Source organism: Protopterus annectens, chromosome 9.part0, assembly GCF_019279795.1.
Source record: "Protopterus annectens isolate FY-2018-M chromosome 9.part0, PAN1.0, whole genome shotgun sequence".
Classification (NCBI taxonomy): Eukaryota; Metazoa; Chordata; order Ceratodontiformes; family Protopteridae; genus Protopterus; species Protopterus annectens.
In genome coordinates, this window is record NC_056743.1 from 250,429,694 (window position 1) to 250,452,481 (window position 22,788).

At 41.1% G+C, this 22,788-nt stretch overlaps 1 protein-coding gene across 1 annotated transcript in view; it reads right to left on the minus strand.

Moving 5' to 3' along the window:
- The window catches only part of PSMD13 (proteasome 26S subunit, non-ATPase 13), an 890,326-nt gene extending 867,821 nt beyond the window's left edge, over positions 1–22,505 (minus strand). Inside the window, exon 1 of the mRNA XM_044082827.1 lies at positions 22,299–22,505. Coding sequence (XP_043938762.1) covers positions 22,299–22,399 — 101 coding nt within the window. The 5' untranslated portion in view covers positions 22,400–22,505. The remainder of the gene's footprint in view (positions 1–22,298) is intronic.
- Between the last annotated feature and the right edge of the window lie 283 nt (positions 22,506–22,788).

Below are 22,788 nucleotides of genomic sequence, written 5' to 3' on the forward strand. Positions count from 1 at the left end.
CGAATTACATGCTGGTGTATTCTGCAGCCTTTGGATTTGATGTTGCACATTCTGTTAATGAGTGATGTGATGTTTTTAAAGTTCATGCTTTTAACATTTTGTTCTTACGGTTTCGAAGTTTTAACGTTTGTGGCTTTGATATTTAATTTGTGTGACACCGACCCTGCATATACATTTCTTGCAAGCAACAAATATCCTCCTTAAGTAATACAAAACATTATCCCTCTATCTTGGATTCATATAACTAATGTTTAGTGAATAAATGTGCAACAATTTATTGCATTCATCATCTTTCCATGCAAAAAAGAATCATAAGAAAAAAAACGTATCAGTGAACCCAGTTTCATCTATCCCGGTTGCCTACGGATATATAAAAAACTACCCCCACCAGGAAAAAAACATTATAAAACTAAAAAAAAAAAAATCATTCTAAGCTTCATGAGATCTACATAGCAAGAGAAATCATTGGCTATTAAAGTGAAAAAGCTTCTGATTATTCATATAGGACAGAAATGTTATTCCTGGGCTGCAAGAATGATTTCCAATGCATACAATGGTCAAAGTCATTCAAAAGTCTATGAACAGTGACACTTGTCCATTCTGCAAAATAAATGTATTCGTACACCAGCTCACATTGACTGCCTACATCTCGATCTCCACTTCATGCCAATTCTGTGCTGAATGCTCAGACCACCTACAATTTTCACGAGTGGAGTCCCACAGGGTTCGGTCCTGGGTCCTCTCCTGTTTGGCATCTACTTCTGTGAAGTCCAGGTCAACACGAAGGGACCCTGACTGACAAAGTTCACAGATGATTGCAAGTTAGGAGCTATTTTTAACTCTCCAAGTGATGCTGACATGCTACAGAATGGCGTCACTGAGACCAACGACTGGTGTCAGAACCATGGCCTTAAGCTCAAAGCCAAAAAATGTGTCATCATCCCCTTTGGGAAAACCCCGGTTTCCATGAATTACCACATTGATGGTAGTCCACTGAACACAGAAGGCCTTATAAGAGATCTGGAAACAGGTTGACGGCAACCTCTCTTTTGATCACCACATTGTCAATGTGGTCAGAAAGTCCTTCAACATGGCACATCTCATTACTAAGGGTTTTGCATCCAGGAAGAAAGAGGTCATTGTCTCCCTCTACTCTTCCCTCATTAGGCCAATCATCAAGTACAATGTACCATTTGTCATGTACCTCACTAGACACCTGCAAGAACTGGAGACCACAAAAGTACTTCACAAAGAGGATCCTAGACTTTAAACACTTGTCCTATATGGACAGGCTCAAAAAAACTCCAACTATTCTCAGTCTCATATCGCCTACTTAGAGGCGATCTCTGCTTGACTTACAAAGCCATGTCTGACCCAGCTCTGTTAGAAATACTACATCTAAAAAAATCCCAATCCCTCCGCACCACATGCTCCAGAAACCTCAACCTCATTACCACAATCAACATAACTGTACTGGAGAGACAGGTTCATAACCCAGAGACTGCCCATGCTATGGAACAGACTTCCCACACGTCAAGCAGAGCACCTCGCTGACCCTCTTCAAGAGAAATCTTGATGAGTGGATGGGAAATAGAAAATTCACCCCGGGGATAACTCCAGTGGCTCTACTCGATAGAGGCACTGGGAACCAAGGTCGGGTGGCACGATGCCAGGGTAATCCAATGGCTAGGCTTGTAAAGGCCCCAGGGCCATTAGCCTAGTACACACCTATGAAAGTATTTAAAGGTTATGTTGCTTTTAACTAGTAACCAATTCTCCTACTACACAAGTCAGGAAAAAAAGTGTAGGAATTTTGCATTACAAGGTTTCAATTACACATCACCTGAAAAGAAAAAAATGCAGTACATTTCCTTTAACAGCTTCAGTAAGATGTCTCCAACATTCTGTAGCATAAGATTCTCCACTTTCCGATATGCCCTTCTCCCTTTCAAACACAATTAATACAGATGAATCAACTCCCACAGATGCAGTATCTCTAACAGTTGACCAATACTGCGCTAAATTAAAACATGTAGAATGTTGCATTCAACCTGTCTGTACTAAACTAACAGGTTAGGTTAGGTCATGTGCACCTGTAACTAACAGTAATGTCTCACGGTCTACAGTTGCAGTAACAGTCCGGATACAATAACCTAAAAGAAACCTGTAGACATAAGGATACTGGGAAAGAGAGCTCTGCAATTTGAACACTGTTCATGGCTGAATATAATTCCAGGTTTTAACCATTCTTACAGACTGAAAAATAAAGGTAATAGTCCTTTGGTCACTAAAGTCTGTATTCATATAATCAAGCTTATTTTGCCTCTTATCACTAGTACAGTATAAGGGAAATAATTTTACTAGGTAGCAGAAGTGGGGAAACTACTCTGCTATTTGTCATGCTACCTGAAGTCAATCCTCCTTTTTTTACTATTACACTGCTGCTCGAATCACTTTGCACTTAAACTTGAGTCAATGTAATTAAAACCACAATGTACGACAGCACTGTTTTAGGCGGTTCAGTCTGCATTTATAAATAACACTTCTTAAAAAGTTATACCAGAAAGCATACACAACCGGGAATACTTTTCTGCAATATGTATTGCTGACACTGAAAATAAGGTTTTCATGAAGCTCTGACTCATAGCTACTTGGGGGTAGACATTAATAGCTGAATTAGCATCCTTTATTAGGTATTCTATCCAACACAAATCTACCTACAAACACTAGTGACAAAATGAAGAATGGCATACTACAGAGATTCATTTCTTAAACTTATGAGACATTGGACATTTAGAATTTAAAAGCCAAAATGTATACATTGGAGGAACCATCTTCAGTGTACTATTTACTTGAACAATATATGGAGGTGTTCAAATACAAGCACACATATATAGCAAAGTCATAAATACGTAATGATTTTCTTTTAAATAGCATATTTTTATCTATAAATGTCTCATCACTATCCTCAATACCTAACAAAGTATTTCGGCTTTCCCTGATTAGGGGTCGGCACAGCGGAACTCCGGCCCGCTAATGACTGGCAGTGAGTTTTTACGGTGTCGAGTTGCCAGCCGGCACCCAACCTTCAAAGGCGGCAAACCCACACATGCATGTACCTACCTGCATGTCTTTAAATTCACTCGACTGCGGGGAGGACATGCAGACTCCACACAGAAGGCGCGCTCCAGCAGAGAATCGAACCTAATGTATTTCATAATGAATCAAGATGTAAAAAAAAAAAGTATGCAATGAAATAAAATGCTGCCACATTAGAGATTGTGCTTCTAAATACACTGGCTTGAAAAAAAACATACAAATGGAAAGAAATCAAAGTTCTTGTATTTTTAATACATGGTCAAATTACGTTATATTCCTAAAATAAAAAACAGTTACTTAAATTATTTATTTTGCTGTGTTGGTGTGTCCATCTAATCTGGAAGGAATTTACCAAGTTTTACTACAATCACTGAATGTACAGTTAATTCATCAAACACAGCTATTCAACTTAGCCTTAAGTGAAACAGTGAGCTGGTAAACTGTTTTACAAACACATTAATGTCAATTCACTTGGGACATGGAATTAACACAGACTTTTGCTTGGTACACTGGTTTCCTCCCAAAGATATGTGGTGAGCTGACTCACCTCTAAACTGTCCTCAGACATGTGTAAGGTGTGTGCGGCTGTGTAATACAGAAGAAAGGCAGGGCCCTTTACTTCGATTCCCTAACTGCGTACTTAACTCCATGGACAGCAGCTGTTTAAGAGGTCACTATAGGAGTCAGAGGCAACTTGTGATCACTGAAGGATGGAATAAAGAAAGGTGTCTTGAAGCCCACAAATGCAATACACTATTACAAATGATCCAATTCTCATATTAAAATGAATTGTGCTTCATGCATGCTATGAAATGGGCTTGCCATCTCAAACTGTTAATTGAATCTATTTACAAAAATTGTACAAGTAAATATACTCCTGACATTCAGTTTTGTGAATACCTCTTAGACATCCCAGTGGAGAGTTGGGAGAACACAAAAAGCTTGAAAACACTAGTAATCATACACCAATATCAAGATGCAGCTGGTCTGCAGTTACCTTTATTAAGCTTCTCTGTTTTATACGTAGTGCATGCAGCACTGTGACTACACTCTGATAAAGAAAAAGACAAGCCACTTCTGCAGGGAGAGACGCAATCTTAACAAGTGCTAAGATATTGTGCTAGGCAGTCAAATCTAACAGTACTAACTAGCAAACAGTGGCAGAAAAAAAAACAGATTTGCTTTTGCCTGCTGTCCATGCAGGTAATATGTCCCTGACTTTCTGTAACACAAGGGTATGTTAAACTGTCTTTTTGACAGGGATCACTAGGTGCTTTACAGCTTTAAAAGTTGGCAAAACACTCAGTTCTTTATTTTTCTGCAACTAGTTCATAGGAGGATACTAGACTATTGGCCCAGAGGCCCAAATAAACCTAGCCAAGAAATTCACCCATGTTCTCACAAAGTCAGCACATGTACTAGTAGTACAGAAAACCCCATGCAGTAAAAAATTATAATCAGGTCTCAACTCATAACACTATTATATTATTTTGACGTGGATAAAAAGAAAGATTCATTTCTCACCCTTCGCTCTCACAGGATCATAGGAGGTTAATAGGCTAATGGGCTTGGCTTGTAAGGGCCCCAGAGCAAGAGTTTATCCCCAAAAAGAAACCTTAGTCACCACCTGTTATCCCAGTCAGTGAGGGACACAGGTGGAACACCTGGGACAAATTTGTGGTTTCCCAGCTACTCAAGGTTGCGCCTGAAGAGGGTCAGCGAGGTACTCTGACATGTACGGGAAGTCTATTCCAGAGACAGGTCAGCCACTGGGAGACCAACTTGTCTCTCCAGCAGGTTTTGTTGATGTCGCATATCAGATTTAGGCCTTTTGAGTGAGTAATGTACGAAAAGTTAGACTTACGGATATGGAGCATTCTCTATTAAAACACAAGAAAAAAAAGGAGCCAACAAACAGTGACTAAATAAAAATAAGTAAAGTATTGTATTTAGAGGTACATAACAGCAAAACAAACCGGTTTCGGCTGGAAACAAATTACACAGCCTTCTTCAGTGTAAAAAATCATGCAAATCAGAGCTGTTTAAATACCATGAGATCAGAACCTATTGGTGGATGCTCATAAATATTCATTTAATCCCAGGGGAAACAAGCCACCAAGTTTAATAATCCATTTCTTTTCTTGACCATTCAATACAGTGTGCCATCCTGTTTTGTTGGTGCGATTGCCATGTACCATATCAATAATGGTAAACATGAATTTAGCTGTGGGATGTGCCATATGGTGTTTGTATAAAGCATTATTCATTCTTTTTTGTTTAATATTACTGATATGTTCTGAAATACGTATTCTCATGGGGCGTGATGTTTGCCCCACATAGAATGCTCCACAGTTACAAGTGGCCAAATAAATAATCCAATCGCCACTGCAGTTAGCAAAAATCGAAGATCAAAGACTTGGGAGCAATTCCTACTAGAAAACTCCTTAGATTTGTTGATATATTGACAATTGGTGCAATGACCACAAGGGAAACATCCAAATAAGATGTCCCCTGATAAAGTGGTCTGAACATACTCGGTGTGTCTGGTGTCACTGTGTTTGTAATGGTTAAAGTATGAGTTCAGATTTTTGCCTTTCCTGTATGAAAAGAGGCATTGGTCTGGAATTATATTATTTTTTTCTTGTGTTTACCTATATCTCATTGGAGCCGTGCAACAGCTCTTGTGCAGGGAATTTTTTGGGCGAAGCATTCTCTATTAAGACAGGATCCGATATTGCCTTGTAAGCGAGACAACAGATCACTTCTGCGCAATATGTAGGATACCAAGTCGAGTGATAGTGCTTTCAGCTTGTCCACATAGGACAGGTGTTAGGCCATGGATTCTCTTTGTGAGGTATTATTGTGGCCTTTCTAGTTGGTACAGGTGCTTGGAGAGCTACGTACCAAACGAGGGATTATACTCAATTACTGGCCTAATTAGGGAAGAGTACAGAGACGCAATAACCTTTTTTTTATGGAAGCAATCCCTTTACTTAAGAGATGAACCAAGTAAAAGGCTTTTCTGACCCACTGCTGCTACATGATGGTTAAATGCGAGATTGTTGTCAACCAGAGTACCCACATCTCTCACCGCAGATTGTGTGCTTAGGGGGTTGTCATTGATGTGGTAAACAGTAAGGGCTGTGTTTTTGCCAAATGGTATGATAATACATGTTTTTTGCATTTAACTTAAGACCATGACGTTGGCACCAGTCATTTGTTGCTGCGAGACCCTCTTACAGTATGTTATCATCATATGGGGACTATGACAGCACCCAACTTACAGTCATCCGCAAACATGGTCAGCCACAGGCCTTTTATCTTTGCCTGGCCCTCTGAGAAGTAGATGCCAAACAGTAGGGGTTGCAGGACAGATCCTCGGGGAACACCACTAGTGACAGGTCTGCTGCCAGAGGTGGAGGCACCTATTTTGACCTTGCGGCTCCTATCAGTGAGCCAGATGGCCACCCACCTGATGAGACAGGGATTCACGCCAAATTGTGTTAGCTTTTTGAAGATGCTCAAGTAAGGGACTGTGTCAAAGGCCTTGGCCAAATCAAGGTAAGCTGTATGTACTGACTTTCCCTCATCGAGGGCCTTCGTGACAGTCTCAAAGAGGTCAACCAGGTTCAACAGGCAAGATCTGCCCTGGACGAATCCGAACTGGGTGGGGTCCAGTGCTTGGAGATTCCCTATGTCCTTGTTTACAGGATCCATAATAATACGCGCTATGGCTTTACAGATCAAACTTGTCAAGATAATGGGGCGATAGTTTACAGGGTCAGTAGTGGCACCACCTTTGTGCAAGGGGATGACAATGACAGTTCTCCACTCTGTTGGAATGAAGCCTGTACTTAGGCTGTGGTTTAATAGGGTGCTCAAATGGCAAAGCTAGTTCTTGCTGGACGTGGTGCAGAATACAGCCTGGGATACTATCTGGTCCCATGGAAGCGGTATTCTTTGCCTTGGATAGGGCCTTTAACACTTGTCCCGCACTTCACATCTCTGTAGATCAAATATCAGGATGTCGAATGGGCCTTTTGGGGGGGGGGGGGGGGGTTTGCACTGAACCTACCAGCTAGCAGGATGGCTAAGTCACAGGATCAGTGTACATGGTACCATAAGTACTAGTTCTGAACAAACCTGAGTTTTGCCATGGGGGATCCTGCTGTAACTGAAGAAGGCTTTGTGGTTTCCCTTTGTTTCGGAGGCTAGTTTCAATTCATGAGAGTCATGGCTTAGTGGTAGGTCATACAGACTAGTGTTAACCAAGGTCCATCCACTCATCAAGATTTCTCTTGAACAGAGTCAGTGAGGGGCTCTGCCTCACATGGACTGGGGTTCTGTTCCATAGTGTAGGGAGTCTCTGGGTGATGAATCTGTCCCTCCAGCATGTCCTATTTATATCCGTGTTGAGGTTTAAGTCTCTTGCTCTCGTGGCTCTGGTGGATTTGGATTTTTTGAGGTGGAGCATGTCCATTAATTCCGGGTTGGACATGGCCTTGTATGTCAGGCACAGATCACCTCTGAGCAGACTGTATGCGACTGAATAGAGCTGGAGTTTCTTCAGTCGGGCATCGTATGACATATGTTTGAGCCCCTTTATCCTTTTGGTGAGGAACTTTTGGGGTCTTTCCAACTGCTGCAGGTGTCGGGTAAGGTACATTCCGAATGGGGCGTTGTACTCAATCATTGGTCTGATAAGTGAAGAGTACAGGGGTACAATGACCTCTCCTGATCTGGACGGGAATCCCTTCATGATCAGGGGGGCAATGTAGAAGGTCTTCCTAACCACTTTGGCAATGTGAGCGTCAAGAGAGAGGTTACTGTCAACTTGGGTCCCCAGGTCCCTGATGACTTCTTCCGTGTTTAATGGATTACCACCTATGTGGTAATTGGGGGTTACCTTGTTTTTCCCAAAGGGTATGACTATACATTTTTTGGCATTTAGCTTAAGGCCATTGCTCTGGCACCAGTTATCCATTTCTATGAGACCTTTCTGGAGGATGTCTGTGTCTGATGGGAGTGTCAATTATGGTGCCCAGTTTGCAGTCATCTGCAAATTTTGTCAGCCACAATCCCCCTAGGTTTGCCTGCACTTCAGAAAAATAAATGCCGAACAAGTGGGGGCCCAGGACTGAGCCCTGTGGGACACCGCTCGTGACCGGCTTAGAGTCCGACATGGCACCAGCAACTCTAACCCTGTGGGTTCTGTCCTTGAGCCAGTTTGCAACCCATCTTGTGACGTATGGGTTTACATCTAAGCTGGTGAGCTTTTCTATGATGCCTGCGTGGGGTATTGTGTCGAACGCTTTTATTAGGTCAAGGTAGGCTGTGTGAACTGCCTTACCCTCATCAACCAACGCTCAAGTGTTTCCAGGGTTAAATGAAGCACTTTCTATTAAATGTGTATTAAATTTATTGTCTCTTAATAGATAATGATTTTTCATTATTTAATATATAATAATTTTTTAATATATAATATTTAACATCATTTAGTTATTTATTATACTAAGGTAATCTACATTTTAGTATGTACTTGTTTTTGTAGTTTGATCTTATGGTATTCAATGTGTTTCAGGATTCAAAAACAAAGCAAGCTGTTTTTAAGGGCATTCGACTTTAAAAGTTAATTGATGTTTAATTGAATGGCTTATTTAAATGTCTGTTTGATATCATTTACTGTTTTGTCTGAAGAAGGCTCGGAAAGGTCCGAGCCGAAAGCGCTTACATTAAAACAGTTTTATTTCCTTATTGCTGCCAGCTTTATTGTTTTCAGTTTTAACAAGTTTACCCTCATCAATGGCCTTAGTGACTGTTTCGAAAAAGTCGACCAAGTTCAAGAGGCAGGATCTGCCCTTGACAAAGCCAAATTGGGTAGGATCCAGTGTCTGTAGGTCCCCAATGTCTTTATTTATGAGTTCCATTATGATCCTCTCCATAGCTTTGCAGACAGGGCTAGTCAAGCTTATGGGGCAGTAATTTCCAGGGTCCGTAGAAGCACCGCCTTTGTGGAGTGGGACCACAGTTGCCGTATGCCATTCTTTGGGTACGTATCCTGTAGTAAGGCTAAGATTAAACAGCAGCCTTATGTGTAGGTTTAGTTCCTCATTGAGTTCGTGTAGCACACAGCCGGGGACACCGTCCGGTCCCATTGATGCTGTGTTTTTTGCTTGAGAGAGAGCAGCTCTCACCTGGGCATCTGAGATGTTTGGGAGGCTAGACTCTGGTGGGATAGATATTTCTCCTTTTGGAGGGGAGGGAGGGGAGAAATTTGCACTGAACCTGTCTGCCAGTATGTTGGCAATGTCTGTGGGTTCAGTGATTTTTGTATCATTTTGGACTAATTCTGAGCATATCTGGGAGTTTCCACCCAGGTTTCTAACATAGCTAAAGGCCTTATGATTGTCTTTTGTGTCTTTAGCGATTTTTCTCTCAAAGTTGGCCTTGGATGATTTTATGAGTGATCGTAGTTTTTTGCTAGTATTGATCAGAGATGCCTTCCCTTTTAGGGATTTTGCTCTGTCATGTAGTAGCTTTCTCCTCTTGTTGTAGAGTTTGTTTATGGCTGGGGTCCACCAGACCGGGCACCTGCCTTTGGTGGAAAGGGTCTTGATTTTGTTAGGGATTGCTTGATCCATACATTCCTGGAGGTGCTCGTAGAAGGCATTTGTAAGGGTTTCAGCAGCGTGGGTTGTGGTTTCCACTGGCTCTGGGGCCTTGAAGGATACCACTCCAGTCTTAAGAAGTGTGAAGTTTGCTTTTGAGAAGTTGTTCACTGTGGTCTTTTTTGCTGGGGTTGAGGGCGGGATGTGGATCTCCAGTGAGATTTATGGTCTGATCTCACCAATGAGGGATATACTTCCGGTGTGGAGCATTTTGTCCCCATGTTTGTGATGATCAGGTCTAGTATATTTTCTCCTCTTGTGGGAATGTGACTGGTTGTTCCATAGCATTTGAGTTTATGAACTCCAGGAACCTTTGGGCTAGGGTGTTGGGGCTTGAGTAATGTTCCCAATCTATGTTTGGGTAGTTGAAGTCACCCAATATGATGGTGTTTGGAGAGACATTCATACTCTCCAGTGTCTTCAGGAAGGCTGTGTGGGTTTCCTGAGTTTGAGAGGGTGGTCTGTAGCATGCTACAAACTGTAGGGCAGTTTTACCTATGGTTAATTGCACCTGGATGTCTCCGATGCTTCGCGCGTTGCCACCAACCTGGAGGTGTGGGTATCCTTTATGAATATGGATACTCCCCCTCCTTTTGTGGTTCGGTCCGGATTTTGGGGCCGGAACGCATGATATGAGGTATAACCTGATAGTGCTGGGGTGCTCTCAGGAGCTTTGAACCAGGTTTCAGTCACAGCACAGACATCGATGTTCTCCATACTGAGGAGGGCTTCGAGGGCATGCATCTTGAGGTTTAGACTTCTGGCATTGAGCAGTATTACCCTTAGTTTTTTTCCATTTTTGTTTTCTAGGGCGGTAGGTTTATCATTTGAGCCTTGCCTAAAAAAGGCACTAAGGGGGTGGCAAGAGCTTTTGCCAATATCCGGAAGCCCAGGGGTGACAGATGCATGCCGTCCCTTGCGAAGCAGCATGGCTTGTCAAGCATGTCATCCCAGGCAGACAGACATTGGATCCCCTTAGAATGACACCAGTAATTAAGCCAATTATTAAAGCGGATCATTTTGTCTCTGTATTGTGGCATCATTCTTGGTGAGGGTAGGATACTGCTCAGGGTCAGGGTCATACCGGCCTGGGCTACATAATCTGAGAGCTCCTCTATGTCTCTTTTCATGTAGTCCAGGGAGGTATGTCTCAGGTCGTTCACACCGGCATGGACAATGACTGAGTCATACTTGTACTTGCTGTAGAGTGACCTGAGTGCTTGTGTTATGTAGCGGATTCTAGCGCCCGACAGGCAGCTTACTGTGATCTTTTCATTGTTCAGTCTGGTGAGTGGGACGTCAGTGTGTCTGACTATGGAGTCACCTATAACAAGCGTGTCTGGCATTGTGTTTGGCCTTAAGGGCTGTGACTGTTTAGCACACTGACTTTGAGAACTATGTGTTGCATGTCTTATGTCTTGAGGTGGCAGTTGCTTGGGTGTCTGCTTTGGAGGCCTCTGTAGTTTTGGTAGATTTTGATCAGTGCCTCCGAGTATGTCTTTGTGTGTTTATGTGTTTGTTTTGCAGTTGTGATAGTTAGGTTTACCCCGGGAATCATCTCTGTCACTGCTGGACAGAGGCACAGCAAACTAATGGGTATAGTATTCTCATCCTAAGGGGTGGTGAAAGCCACACACACTCTGGCTAGGCTTATAAATGCCCTAGGGCAGATAGCCTAGTATGAACCTATGAACCTATAACTGGCCTTGGAGGTTTTCACTAGTGATCTAATTTGCTTGTTGAGGCTGAGGAGGGAGTTTTTCCAATTTGGAATGTTTTCCTTTTTACCCTTGGATATGTTGTACAGCCTGTTAATAGTGGATGCCTACCAGACAGGTAGGTTTTTCCTCGAGGAGCAGGTTTTAGTTCTGTTGGGTATAGCTGAATCCATGCAGTTGTAGAGGTGCTTGCATACTGCACTGGCATGCTGTTCAGCATAGTTGTCTGCATCTTCTGAGGGGTGCAGTGGTGTGAAGTTACTGATGCCCTCCCTTAGGAGGTTGTAGTCAACTTTTGATAAGTTTTTTTAGTCTGGTTACAGCTGTGTGTGTGTGTGGGGGGGGGGGTTGGGTGGGACAGAAACTTCTAATGAGACAGATCTGATCTCAGCAGGAAAGAACATACTATGGGATTGGTACAATTGTGACACATGTTAGTAAGAGCCAAGTCCAGAATGTTATCTCCCCTTGTGCGGGATGAGACGAGCTAGTCTAGTGCAACAGAACCTATGAAGTCAAGGAATCGTCAGGTGAATGCATTAATGCAGGAATAGTTCACCCAGTCTATGGTGGGGTAGTTGAAGTCACCAAGGATCAGATTCCTAGAGGGGGTAGCCTGATGGAGTCAAGTAGGTCCAGGTAGGAGGAGTGGGTGTCCCAAGTCATGGAGGGGGGTCTATAGTTGGCTATAACTTGGATGGGTGTCTTGCCAACTGTCAGTTGCAACTGGTGTAATTCCAGTACGGCATGCTGGCAAACCAGTCTGGAAGTATGCCTGTCCTTAATGAAGATAGATAGAGACTCCACCACCCTTAGTCTTCCCAACCTCACTTTGGGGTTGGAATGTGTGGAATGAGATACAGCCTTGTAGGGGAGGGGTGCTCAAGTTTCCTTGACTACACAGACATTGGCATCTTCCAGTGAGTGCATTTTCAGGTCAACACTCCTAGCGTTAAGCAGCATGACCTTCAATTTGCTTTTTGACAGATCTTTTTGTCTTTGGGATATAGCCTAAAAAAGGCACAATGGGGGAGGCAAGACCATTGGCCAGGATCCGGAATCCCTGGGGTGACAGGTGGAGGCCATCTCTGATAAAGCATAAAGGCCTCTCAACCATGTAATCCCACGTAGAACAGATACTGGATCCCCTTGGAAAGACTCCAGAAACTAAGCCAACTGTTGAAGTCAATTATTTCTTGTTGGTATTGTGGTATCATTCTTGATGAAGGTATGATACTGCTTAGGGCTAGGGTCATACTTGCCTTGGACACATACTCAGTGCTCACTCATGTCTTTCTTCATATAGTCCAGGGAGGTACATCTCAAGTCATTCACACAAACACGGACAATGAGTTATACTTACACCTGTTGTGGAGAGACTTAAGTGTTGCGTGATGCTGCAGATTCTGGCACCTGACAGGCAACTGACCATGACCTTCTTGTTGAGCCTGGCGAGAGGGACAATGGTTTGTCTCACAAGTGAGTCGCCAATGTCTAGTATGTTTGGTTTATTGTTATGCCTTATGGGCCGTGTTTGTGAGACACTGGTGTGTTGTCTGCTGTGAGTGATGTGTTTGATGTTGCATGTGGAATGTCTCCGAGTTTGTTTTGGAGGTCTCACCTGTTTATGTTTTTATGGAGAACCTCTGCACGGGGGGGGGGGGGTGTATGTTGCACTTGGCTATGTGATGTGGGTGGTGTGCATTTGTGATGCCATCTCCTCAGTCAGGAGTACTGACTATGGCGTGAAGGAGCATATATTCTAGGTTACAGATGTAGATGCATTTCTCGCAAGCAGAAGAATTATGTGCTAGGAGAAGAGGGCTGTCAGTGAACATGAGGCAGTAGCTACACTGTCTTAGAAGGCCCATGTCGACCAGGCTGGCAGGAGAAACTGATGGGAATTGTCCAGACAGTGTTCTAAATACTAGGCGGACTTATGGAGAGAGGGTTTTGATAAGGGTTTGTTCACAACAGCGTAGTCCACAAAAACCTTCTTAAATGTAAATTAACTGGCCTGAAGCACAAGTGCTAAAACCAAAACTAAGATGCTTAGAATACCAAATAAATTTATTTAATCAGGCTATTAACAAGCAGTAAGAAATGCAGCAGAAAAGAGCACTTTAACACCAAGAGCACACAGCAAATAAAGTAGGTAGAACACAGTTACAGTAAGACCAGTTAAACAGTGTAAAAAATTGTTTTTGTTAAGTGGAAAGGGAGGAAACAGATGATAATTCAAGATTAAGAAACTAAGGGGTCGGCCCTTCCAAAATGCTGTGTCTGTACACAGACTGAGGCAGGAAAAAACATTACTGACGCACACACACTCAAATCAAGACATTATAACTGCTCAAGGAAACTTGCTCATTATGGCTTACTAAAGAGACCAGTGAAAAATCAAACACTACACAGTTTTAAGGAACTGGAATAAACTGATAAGGGTATTATGCAATCATGAGACAAACACTCACTGGTTAGAATCGCAGCAGTGGCATAGAGTGATCCAACTCCGACTCTGGTCAAGCAGATTTGGCTTCCATTAGCTGCTCAAAATTAGAAGCTTTAGCTAGGTACATCGATTATTATTGTAAAGATATTCTCAATCAATTCCCCCACATTATTAAGGATTCTTGGCATTGCCTAGATAAATTAAGAATATACAACATGAATAACAATTTTGATGATATCATTATGGTTACCATAGACGTGATAAATCTATTTTCTGCTATATCACATAAGCTGGGTCTGGAAATGTTTGTGAGACAATTTTAGATAGGTACAGTGGACTACACACGGTCAAATGTAAGTTAGTAGAGATGATGGAAATGGTCCTGCATAATAATTTTATGTACATGGAAGGTGAATATTATAGACAGCGTACAGGGGCAGCAATGGGGGCCAGATGTGCTCCCATTTACACAAATTTAGTGTGAGCCCAGTGGGAGACTGAAAGTATCTTTTCATCCAGGTTCTGGACAAAAATATTTTATGTCAGATACCTGGATGATATTTAAATTTTTTGGAAGGGTGACAAAGAGCTAAGTGAATTTGTATGCTACTTAGATTCATCTTGGACTTTTTTGAATGTTACAACTAAAATACATGAAGAGAAGTGTGAATATTTGGATGTCACTGTATTTTAACAAGTACATGGTTGAAACTAATATTTTTCGGAAAAAAACATTCAAATTCCTACCTTCATTATGATAGCTGCCATCCACATTTTCAAAAAAAGAATCTGGTAAAAGGTCAGATGGTCAGACTATCACATATTATTAGTGAAGATACCAATTTTATTTATGAACTAAAAGTAATATATGTGATATGTTTTTAAGAGAGGGGTTATCCATTAAATTTAGTAAATCAAGTAAAGGATGAAGTTATGATGAAAAGAAACTGTATATAAACCAATAATAAAATATGGACTAAACACTGTGTCTATAGAGAAGACGAATATTAACAAAAAAGATGCGTTTATTTTACCATTTAATGAAAATTCTGACACTATAGTCAAAATATTAAATGACACCTGGTTCAGTGTTTTTTCTAACAGAAAAAAATATAATGAAACAATAGGGCATTTTCCAAAGGTTACGTATAGTCGGGGCACCAATCTAAAAGAAATTATGGAAAACAACAGGAGCTGTATATATATACCATGTCAAAAATGAGTAAGTGTGTTTTTTGTAAATGCTGTAAATTTGTGAATGATGGACCATACACTATGGTGCAAGGATATGGGAGATCTATAAAATGCCCAGGACACTGTAATTATAATACCAAAATGGTGGTTTATTTGGCTACATGCGTTTCTTGTCCCGCATACTATGTAGGGAAAACCACCAGGAAACTGAGGGAACGTATTCTTGAACACAATAGGGACATCAAAAATAAAAAGATGGTGAATACCCTATATGTACACAGCAGTAAATGTGAGAATTTTAAGAGATTTATATTCTTTGTAATTGACAGAATTCCCAATTATTGGGAGAAAGGAGGGGGATTATGACAATTTGTTAAAAGCCAAAGAATGTTTGTGGCAGCTAAGACTCAATGCCAGTTTTTTACCGGGTATTATGGACATATTTCTATTTCAAGTATTTTAAAACAAAGATCACATTAAATTGATATACTAGTGCCTTTTTAGCATAAAATAGTTCATAAATGTTTATTTTTAAGGTGAGGAATACCATAAAACATTATGTTTATAGTATTAACTCTGTTTTTACTTATTTAACAACTGCATCCACTAATGCTTGATAATATTTTAAGTTTATATAGGTTTTTATAGGTTTATGGATTAAAACATATCAAGTATACTTAGAATATTTATAGTATTTATTATATTAAATTACATTGTGCTTTATCTATTTTTAATCTATTGTACTATATTAAGTTACAAATGATTTTTTAAACAATTAATTAACCAATGACAGGCGTTGTGTAATTTAAGACAAATGTATTTAACCGTGGTTGAGTGGATAATTTATTCAGATGCCCTAATGTTTTTCAGGGTGAAAGCGCCAAGTACTTATTTTCATATATTTTTAGTTAATTTCAGTTAGTTTTGTTTTGTGTTTTCGGTGTATTGTAAATAAATTTATTTCGAGTGAACTACTGAGGAGCCTTTGTCGTGTTTTACCAGCTTTTACAGTTCGTGGATATACTATATATGGCAGGAGAAACTGATGGGAATTGTCCAGACAGTGTTCTAAATACTAGGCGGACTTTTGGAGAGAGGGTTTTGATAAGGGTTTGTCCACAACAGCGTAGTCCACAAAAACCTTCTTAAATGTAAATTAACTGGCCTGAAGCACAAGTGCTAAAACCAAAACTAAGATGCTTAGAATACCAAATAAATTTATTTAATCAGGCTATTAACAAGCAGTAAGAAATGCAGCAGAAGAGAGCACTTTAACACCAAGAGCACACAGCAAATAACAAAGTAGTTAGAACACCGTTAAAGTAAGACCAGTTAAATAGTGTAAAAAATTGTTTTTGTTAAGTGGAAAGGGAGGAAACAGATGACAATTCAAGATTAAGAAACTAAGGGGTCGGCCCTTCCAAAATGCTGTGTCTGTACACAGACTGAGGCAGGAAAAAAACATTACTCTCACACACACACACACACACACACACACACACACACACACACACACACACACAAATCAAGACATAACTGCTCAAGGAAACTTGCTCGTTATGGCTTACTAAAGAGACCAGTGAAAAATCAAACACTACACAGTTTTAAGGAACTGGAATAAACTGATAAGGGTATTATGCAATCATGAGACAAACACTCACTGGTTAGAATTGCAGCAGTGGCATAGTGATCCAGCTCTGACTCTGGTCAAGCAGATTTGGCTTCCATTAGCTGCTCAGGGGACTGATTTACTGGCAGGGAGGGATGGGCATGCCCATCCTGGGAGGGTGCTTATCGCTGATGCTCCCTAAGGGAAGGTGTGGTCCATAGATGGGAGATGCCTTCAGACAGTCAATGAGTGGTGGAAATGAGAAAATGGATAAGGCATATAAAAAAGAACTCCGCCCCACCCACACACAGAATGGAAGCACAGACAGGAGAGTTCCTGGGACTCTTAGGAATCACAATTGGCTCCAGCAAAATACCAGAACAGTCCTGGGGGTAGGAGGATGGCTGGTACACCTGGCATTAACATGGGCACTGGGATAGTACTATGAGGTCCGACAGGACAAAAAAGTAAACAACGCTCACTGGTACTGGCATCTCTGTCACTGTATTCCTTCAGGTAAGACACCATACACTAATCACGGATGACTGACTATACAAAACCAGGAACTATGCACTGTTAATGAGTTTTAACTTTTAGTATTGGGTGAAATCCCATTAGACTTCATGTACATATTCTGTGATTAAGCTAGTCAACTAGAGAAGAGTTCTCCTGAATCACCCGTGAAAGACATTTTCACATAGTGGGTTACACCTAGTTATTAAACATAAATAATGCATAAAGCCAAGTGTTTTCACTTTCTAATATTCACTGTCAACTTACAAAGATATGTCACCTCAAACTACAGGTTCATAGGTACATACTAGGCTATTTAACATTGGGGATCTATTAGCAGCCTACCCCTGCATTCTCATGAAGGTCTTAGCCCTTGTAATTAAAGTATGAATAATCCAGAGCTGCGCAGAACATTTCCATGCAACTCCTATCCATAAGGGACAAAAACTTACCATGCGTAAATTTGCTTTTTCCCAACCATTCATCCCAATCATGTTTGAATCGCTTTATGCAGAGAGGAAAACAATTCCAAAGAAGTGGTATTCTAGCCCTCCAAAATGTTCTATTTAGGAGGCAGAAGTGATTAAGATCTCTGAGGAGGTGTTTATTCCACCACTGGACTTGCAGGGTCTCTTAAGGCTCTGTATGCAAGACAGAGATCACCCTTCAATAAAGTATAATACAAAGACAGACAAGGCTTTAACATGGTCAGTGTAGTTTTTAGGTCCTTGATTTTCCTGTTAAGAAAGCACTGTAGTCATTAAAGTTTTATCAAGTGTGTGGACACGTACATGCCAAAGGATGCATTCTCTCAATGATTTGCCTAATAAAGTCCCAAAAACACCAAAACAGTAGAATGAGCACATTCCTAGACCTAGATTGCCAAAACATTATTAATAAGCTGCTCAATGAAAAATTACTTTCTAATAACAGTGGATACACTGTGATGGAAGGACAGTTTGAAGTCCCTAATTACCAAACCAATTTTCTGGGGTGTGTTGTCAATGTGATAGCTACAGCAAAAGTCAGGCTTGCCAAAGAAGACCAATACATACATTGTTTTACCATTTACAGCGAGTATAGGGCTATGGCACCAGCTATTTCTTTTGGAAAGACCTTCGTGGAGGATCTTTGTGTCCGCTACAGTCATCTGCATACTTCGTCATCCACAAACCCTTTACATAAAGTTGGACTTAAAAGAAGAAGTCAATACCAAAGAGAAACGGCCCAAGGACTGAACTCTGGAGTACACCACTAGCGACAGGTCTTTTGGAAGAGGTAGAGCTGCCTATCCTACCTTTCCTGGGTTCTATTTGTGAGCCAACCTCTTATCCAATGAGTTACATAGGGATTAACCTTTATCTAGCAAAGTCTGTCAAAATTACCAGAGTATGTGATAGTGATGAAAGCCTCTGAGGTCCAAATACACTGTGTGTACTGACTTTTCCTTCATCTACTGCGTCAGTAACCTTCTCAAGTCCACCAGATTAAACAGGCATGATTTGCACTTGACAAAGCTGAAGAGACTTGGGGCCAGAGGTTGTGAATTATCTATGTTCTTATTTATTAAATGTCATACTGATCCTCTCCATAGCCTTACAGGTGAGACTGGTCAGACTTATGGGTCGAAAATTACCCAGATCAATTGATGCCCCATCTTTGAGCTTGTGAATGACAGTTGTATGTCCTCCGTGTATAAGGCACAAAGCCTGTTTATACGAATAGCCTCTGCAGAGGATTTGAGAGGTTCTGTTTCAAGCTGGTCAAAAGGAGCCTGGCTGTGTTATCCAGCCCAACAGAGCCACTACTCTTGACCCTAGAAGGTGTTTTGAATACTTACACTTGGAAGATCTCTGGGGGTGTAGATGCATGTATGCAACATGAGAATTTAAGAGTGATGCAGAGAGAAGTTAGAGCTAAATGTATCCGCTGGTAGACTGGCTATATCCTCAAGGTTAGAGTATGCAATATCATTTACTATTAGCTCTGTGCAGTACTAAGCATTGTTTTTGAGATTTCTAATGTAGTTAAAGAAAGCTTTATAGCTGTCTTTACCACACATCTACCTTTGGCTAATCTGATCAGGGACCAGAGTTCCTTATCAAGTTTAGCAGAAGTGTTCCGACATCTTGATAATTACATTTATCAGTGTGCAATGACTTTTTTTTACATTTGTTTACTGGGAAGTTCAGACTGGGCACAAGTCCTTTTTCAGCGGAAGCTCAAGGAGAAATGCTCCACACGAAATAGTAATAGAGTAAATGAAAAACAATTGTAATACAAATAATAGTAATGGTACAAGCAATAGTAACATGGTAAACATGCACACAGTTACTTGCAGAGCAACTAATAAAACATAGAATAGCTAATGATACAAGCAATAGAAAATCTGTACACAAACAATATGACACATAGTAGTGAGTGGTATACTCCAGCCACAAGCTAAAGGCTGCTAAATCAGAGTAGTAATACACTCATAGAACTATCAGATAATAATATAATCTGAAACGGATTATAAAGTAATGTTAATCAAGATGGTGGAATGAGCTGGGGAAGAGCTACAGGAATAAGGTAGGAGTAGAACGGAGTCTGGGAAGGTGGTAGAAGTGCTGTTGAAAGTAAGTAGGAGTGAGGTAGTTAAAAATGTATTAGAAGTTGAGAATTCTAGAGGGGGGTGTGAGAGAATGAATAGTGGCAGGGAGGAAGCCAGTGCCTGCAGAGGAGAGATATCAATGTTCTGATAGTGGAAGGCAGGGTGGCTATGGGGGGGGGGGGGGGGGGTTGGTAGGTGGGATTATTAGTCAGGATTGGTGCATAGACATAACCAGTGTCCTTTGAAATGGGTTTTTAGTGCAGTTTTGAATAGTGCATGATGGTAGCGTGGTTATAGTGGGGTGGAGAGTGATCCATAACCAGGCTATTTTGAAGGAGAAAAAGAGCTTCTCCAGCAGAGTTCTTGGCTTTGGTTACTATAAGTTGTTTTTTGTTGCTGGAGCGTAGAGTTCTGGTGGTATGGCAGGGCTGGAGAAGATTTTGAAGGGATGGGACTTAAAGAAGATAGTTAATATCTTGTGGGTTTGAGAGAGTTGATTCAGGTGTACAAGTTGTGGGAATTCAAGCTAGTCAGGTTCTCTAAGTGAGATACAGTGGTGGCTGTGATAGGATGCTCCAGTGGCAACTTTAGCAATTTTGTTGCAACAAGCCTCAAGCTTGTTTAGGTCGGTTTCTCTGAGGTTGGTAAGTATAGGAGAGGCGTAACGCAGAATGGAGATAAGGTGGGAATTGGCCACATAGATTCTGGTGGTTTAGGTGAGGAATTATTTCTATATAGGGCTCCTACTTTTTTATGAACTTTTTTTTTATGGTTAGTGAAATGTGAATGTTGAATCTGAGATGGTTGTCAATCTCAACACCAAGTAGTTTGGTGTGTTCTGCTGGGGAGATGAAGGCATTGTCACTGGCTAGGATACTAAAGTGGGGGTTGGAAAGGTCAGATTTTGTGGATTGGAGGATAAGGAGTTTAGTCTGGTTAGGGTTGAGAATTAGCTGGGTATCAGATAGCCAAGTCTCCACTGAGGAAAAAGCTTCCTCTGTGATCTTATGGAGTTCTGGTATTGTCGGGGCTGAGCAGATGAGAGTGGAGTCATCTGCATACTGAATGAGAAAGGCCTGTTTGGTAGCTATGAAGATATTATTGGTGGAGAGAGAATAGTAGGGGTCCAACGACGGATCCCTGGGGAACACAGAGTGCGACAAGAAATAGAGGAGATAGTTCATTAAGCCAGATAACAGACTGTCGGCGGTCAGTTAGATGGCTACAGACTGGTTAACAGCAAAGTCCAAAATTTTCTCTCAACTGGTCGGGATGCAGACTAACTATCCTGACAGTCTATATTAATGAAGTTTAGAGATTGTTTTGATTTGGGTTCCACCACGGGGGCTTATTTTTAATCTGGCTATGTATTTGCTTCAGAAGGGGGACAAACATCTATGCTGCTATTCACACGGGCATAGAATTTGGCACCAAATTATTCTGCATATGCAATGGGGTAATCGGGTTGGAGGGGGATGCTGAATGCAGCCAGGTCACCTCTGTTTCATAAATTAAATTTTGCCTAATCTCGGAATAACGAGGTATTTGAGGATGCCTCCAGATTTAGTCTTAAAGTGAATGTGACTGACTTAGGATTTGATTTGACAAGAGAAAAAGCTACAACTGGTAGGGAACAGAGCTGTCCCATACTGATGATGGCCAAGTCCAAGATTTTCTCTCAACTGGTCAGAATGCCGATCAAATGATTCTAACAGTCTGTATTAATGAGGTTCAGAAATCTCTGGGCATGCATTTATGGAATGTGTAAGTCTCACAGCTGGAGAAGTATTTGAAGTCCCCTTGGAAAATAATGTCCGCCCAAATACAGAGATGCTTCACATCAGTCAGGTAGGAGGTATGAGCCCTGGTTTAATGTCTTCCACAGACATCTAAAAGGTGCACACCAGTGAATACCAAAAGGAAACTAGAGTGGCTATCATGCAATAAGTCAGCAACAAAAGAAGGGAAGCCACGAAAACACTTTATCAACAATAAGAGTTTCACCAGCAAACAGGAACACACTCCACTGCACACACGTGCAATTAGAAGCACAGTTGGTAAAACATTAGGAAGAACTTTATTTGTACCGCATTACAGTAATCTCTAATAAATTATATGTAGCCACCAAACAGTTATTCCCATTCAATGCCTGCGTGATCAGCCACCAAAAAACACTTTAATATTTTAAATACGATCAAATTAATAACGATACACATACAAACTATACTTGAAACATCGCAAATAAGGCAAAAAATATAAACCATACATATCGACCGGCTTGACATAACATAACACAGCTTACACCCTAACAAAAATACAAAAACTGTTTTTTGAAGTACTAATCTCATCACAAAAAAGTATCAGGGCCCGCTCCTGACCGTGACTCAGCTCATGGGTGGCTCCAACATACAGGCTTCACTACCCACATTGTTTCTTCGTTTCAAATGCTTACTTCTTATTATACAACTCATCCAGTTTGTGCCATTCCGCTTCCAGTTCAGGAGAGCTGGCCTTGCTCTGCTGCTCTTTAAGATAGCTCGTAACATCCCTCATACTGACTGTTTGGTAAGATTAGGGACGAAAAAAAAAACCCTAAACAGACAAGAGTCCGTTGGTAACCTGTCCGGTGTGTTTCAACGTTTTCCTTCCCCCGTGTTACAGAATTTATAAACACTGACAGCCGGTAAGAAACATGGTTTGCGTCATATCCCGTTATTAGTTTCCTTTACTCCTTGGCCGTATTATACTTAAGAAAGTGGCACTTGGTGGAAGCAAATTTAATGACATTTGTGATTTATTAAGTGATGTATTTTTCTTTGTACTGGTAAGTGATAAATATCCAGTCTGAAGAAATGCTGACTGAAAAAAGTTGTTCTTTTTTTTTGTATTTTTAGCTGTTGGACTACTGCTTTTGTTTGGTATTGTCTTGGTCGCGTAAATGG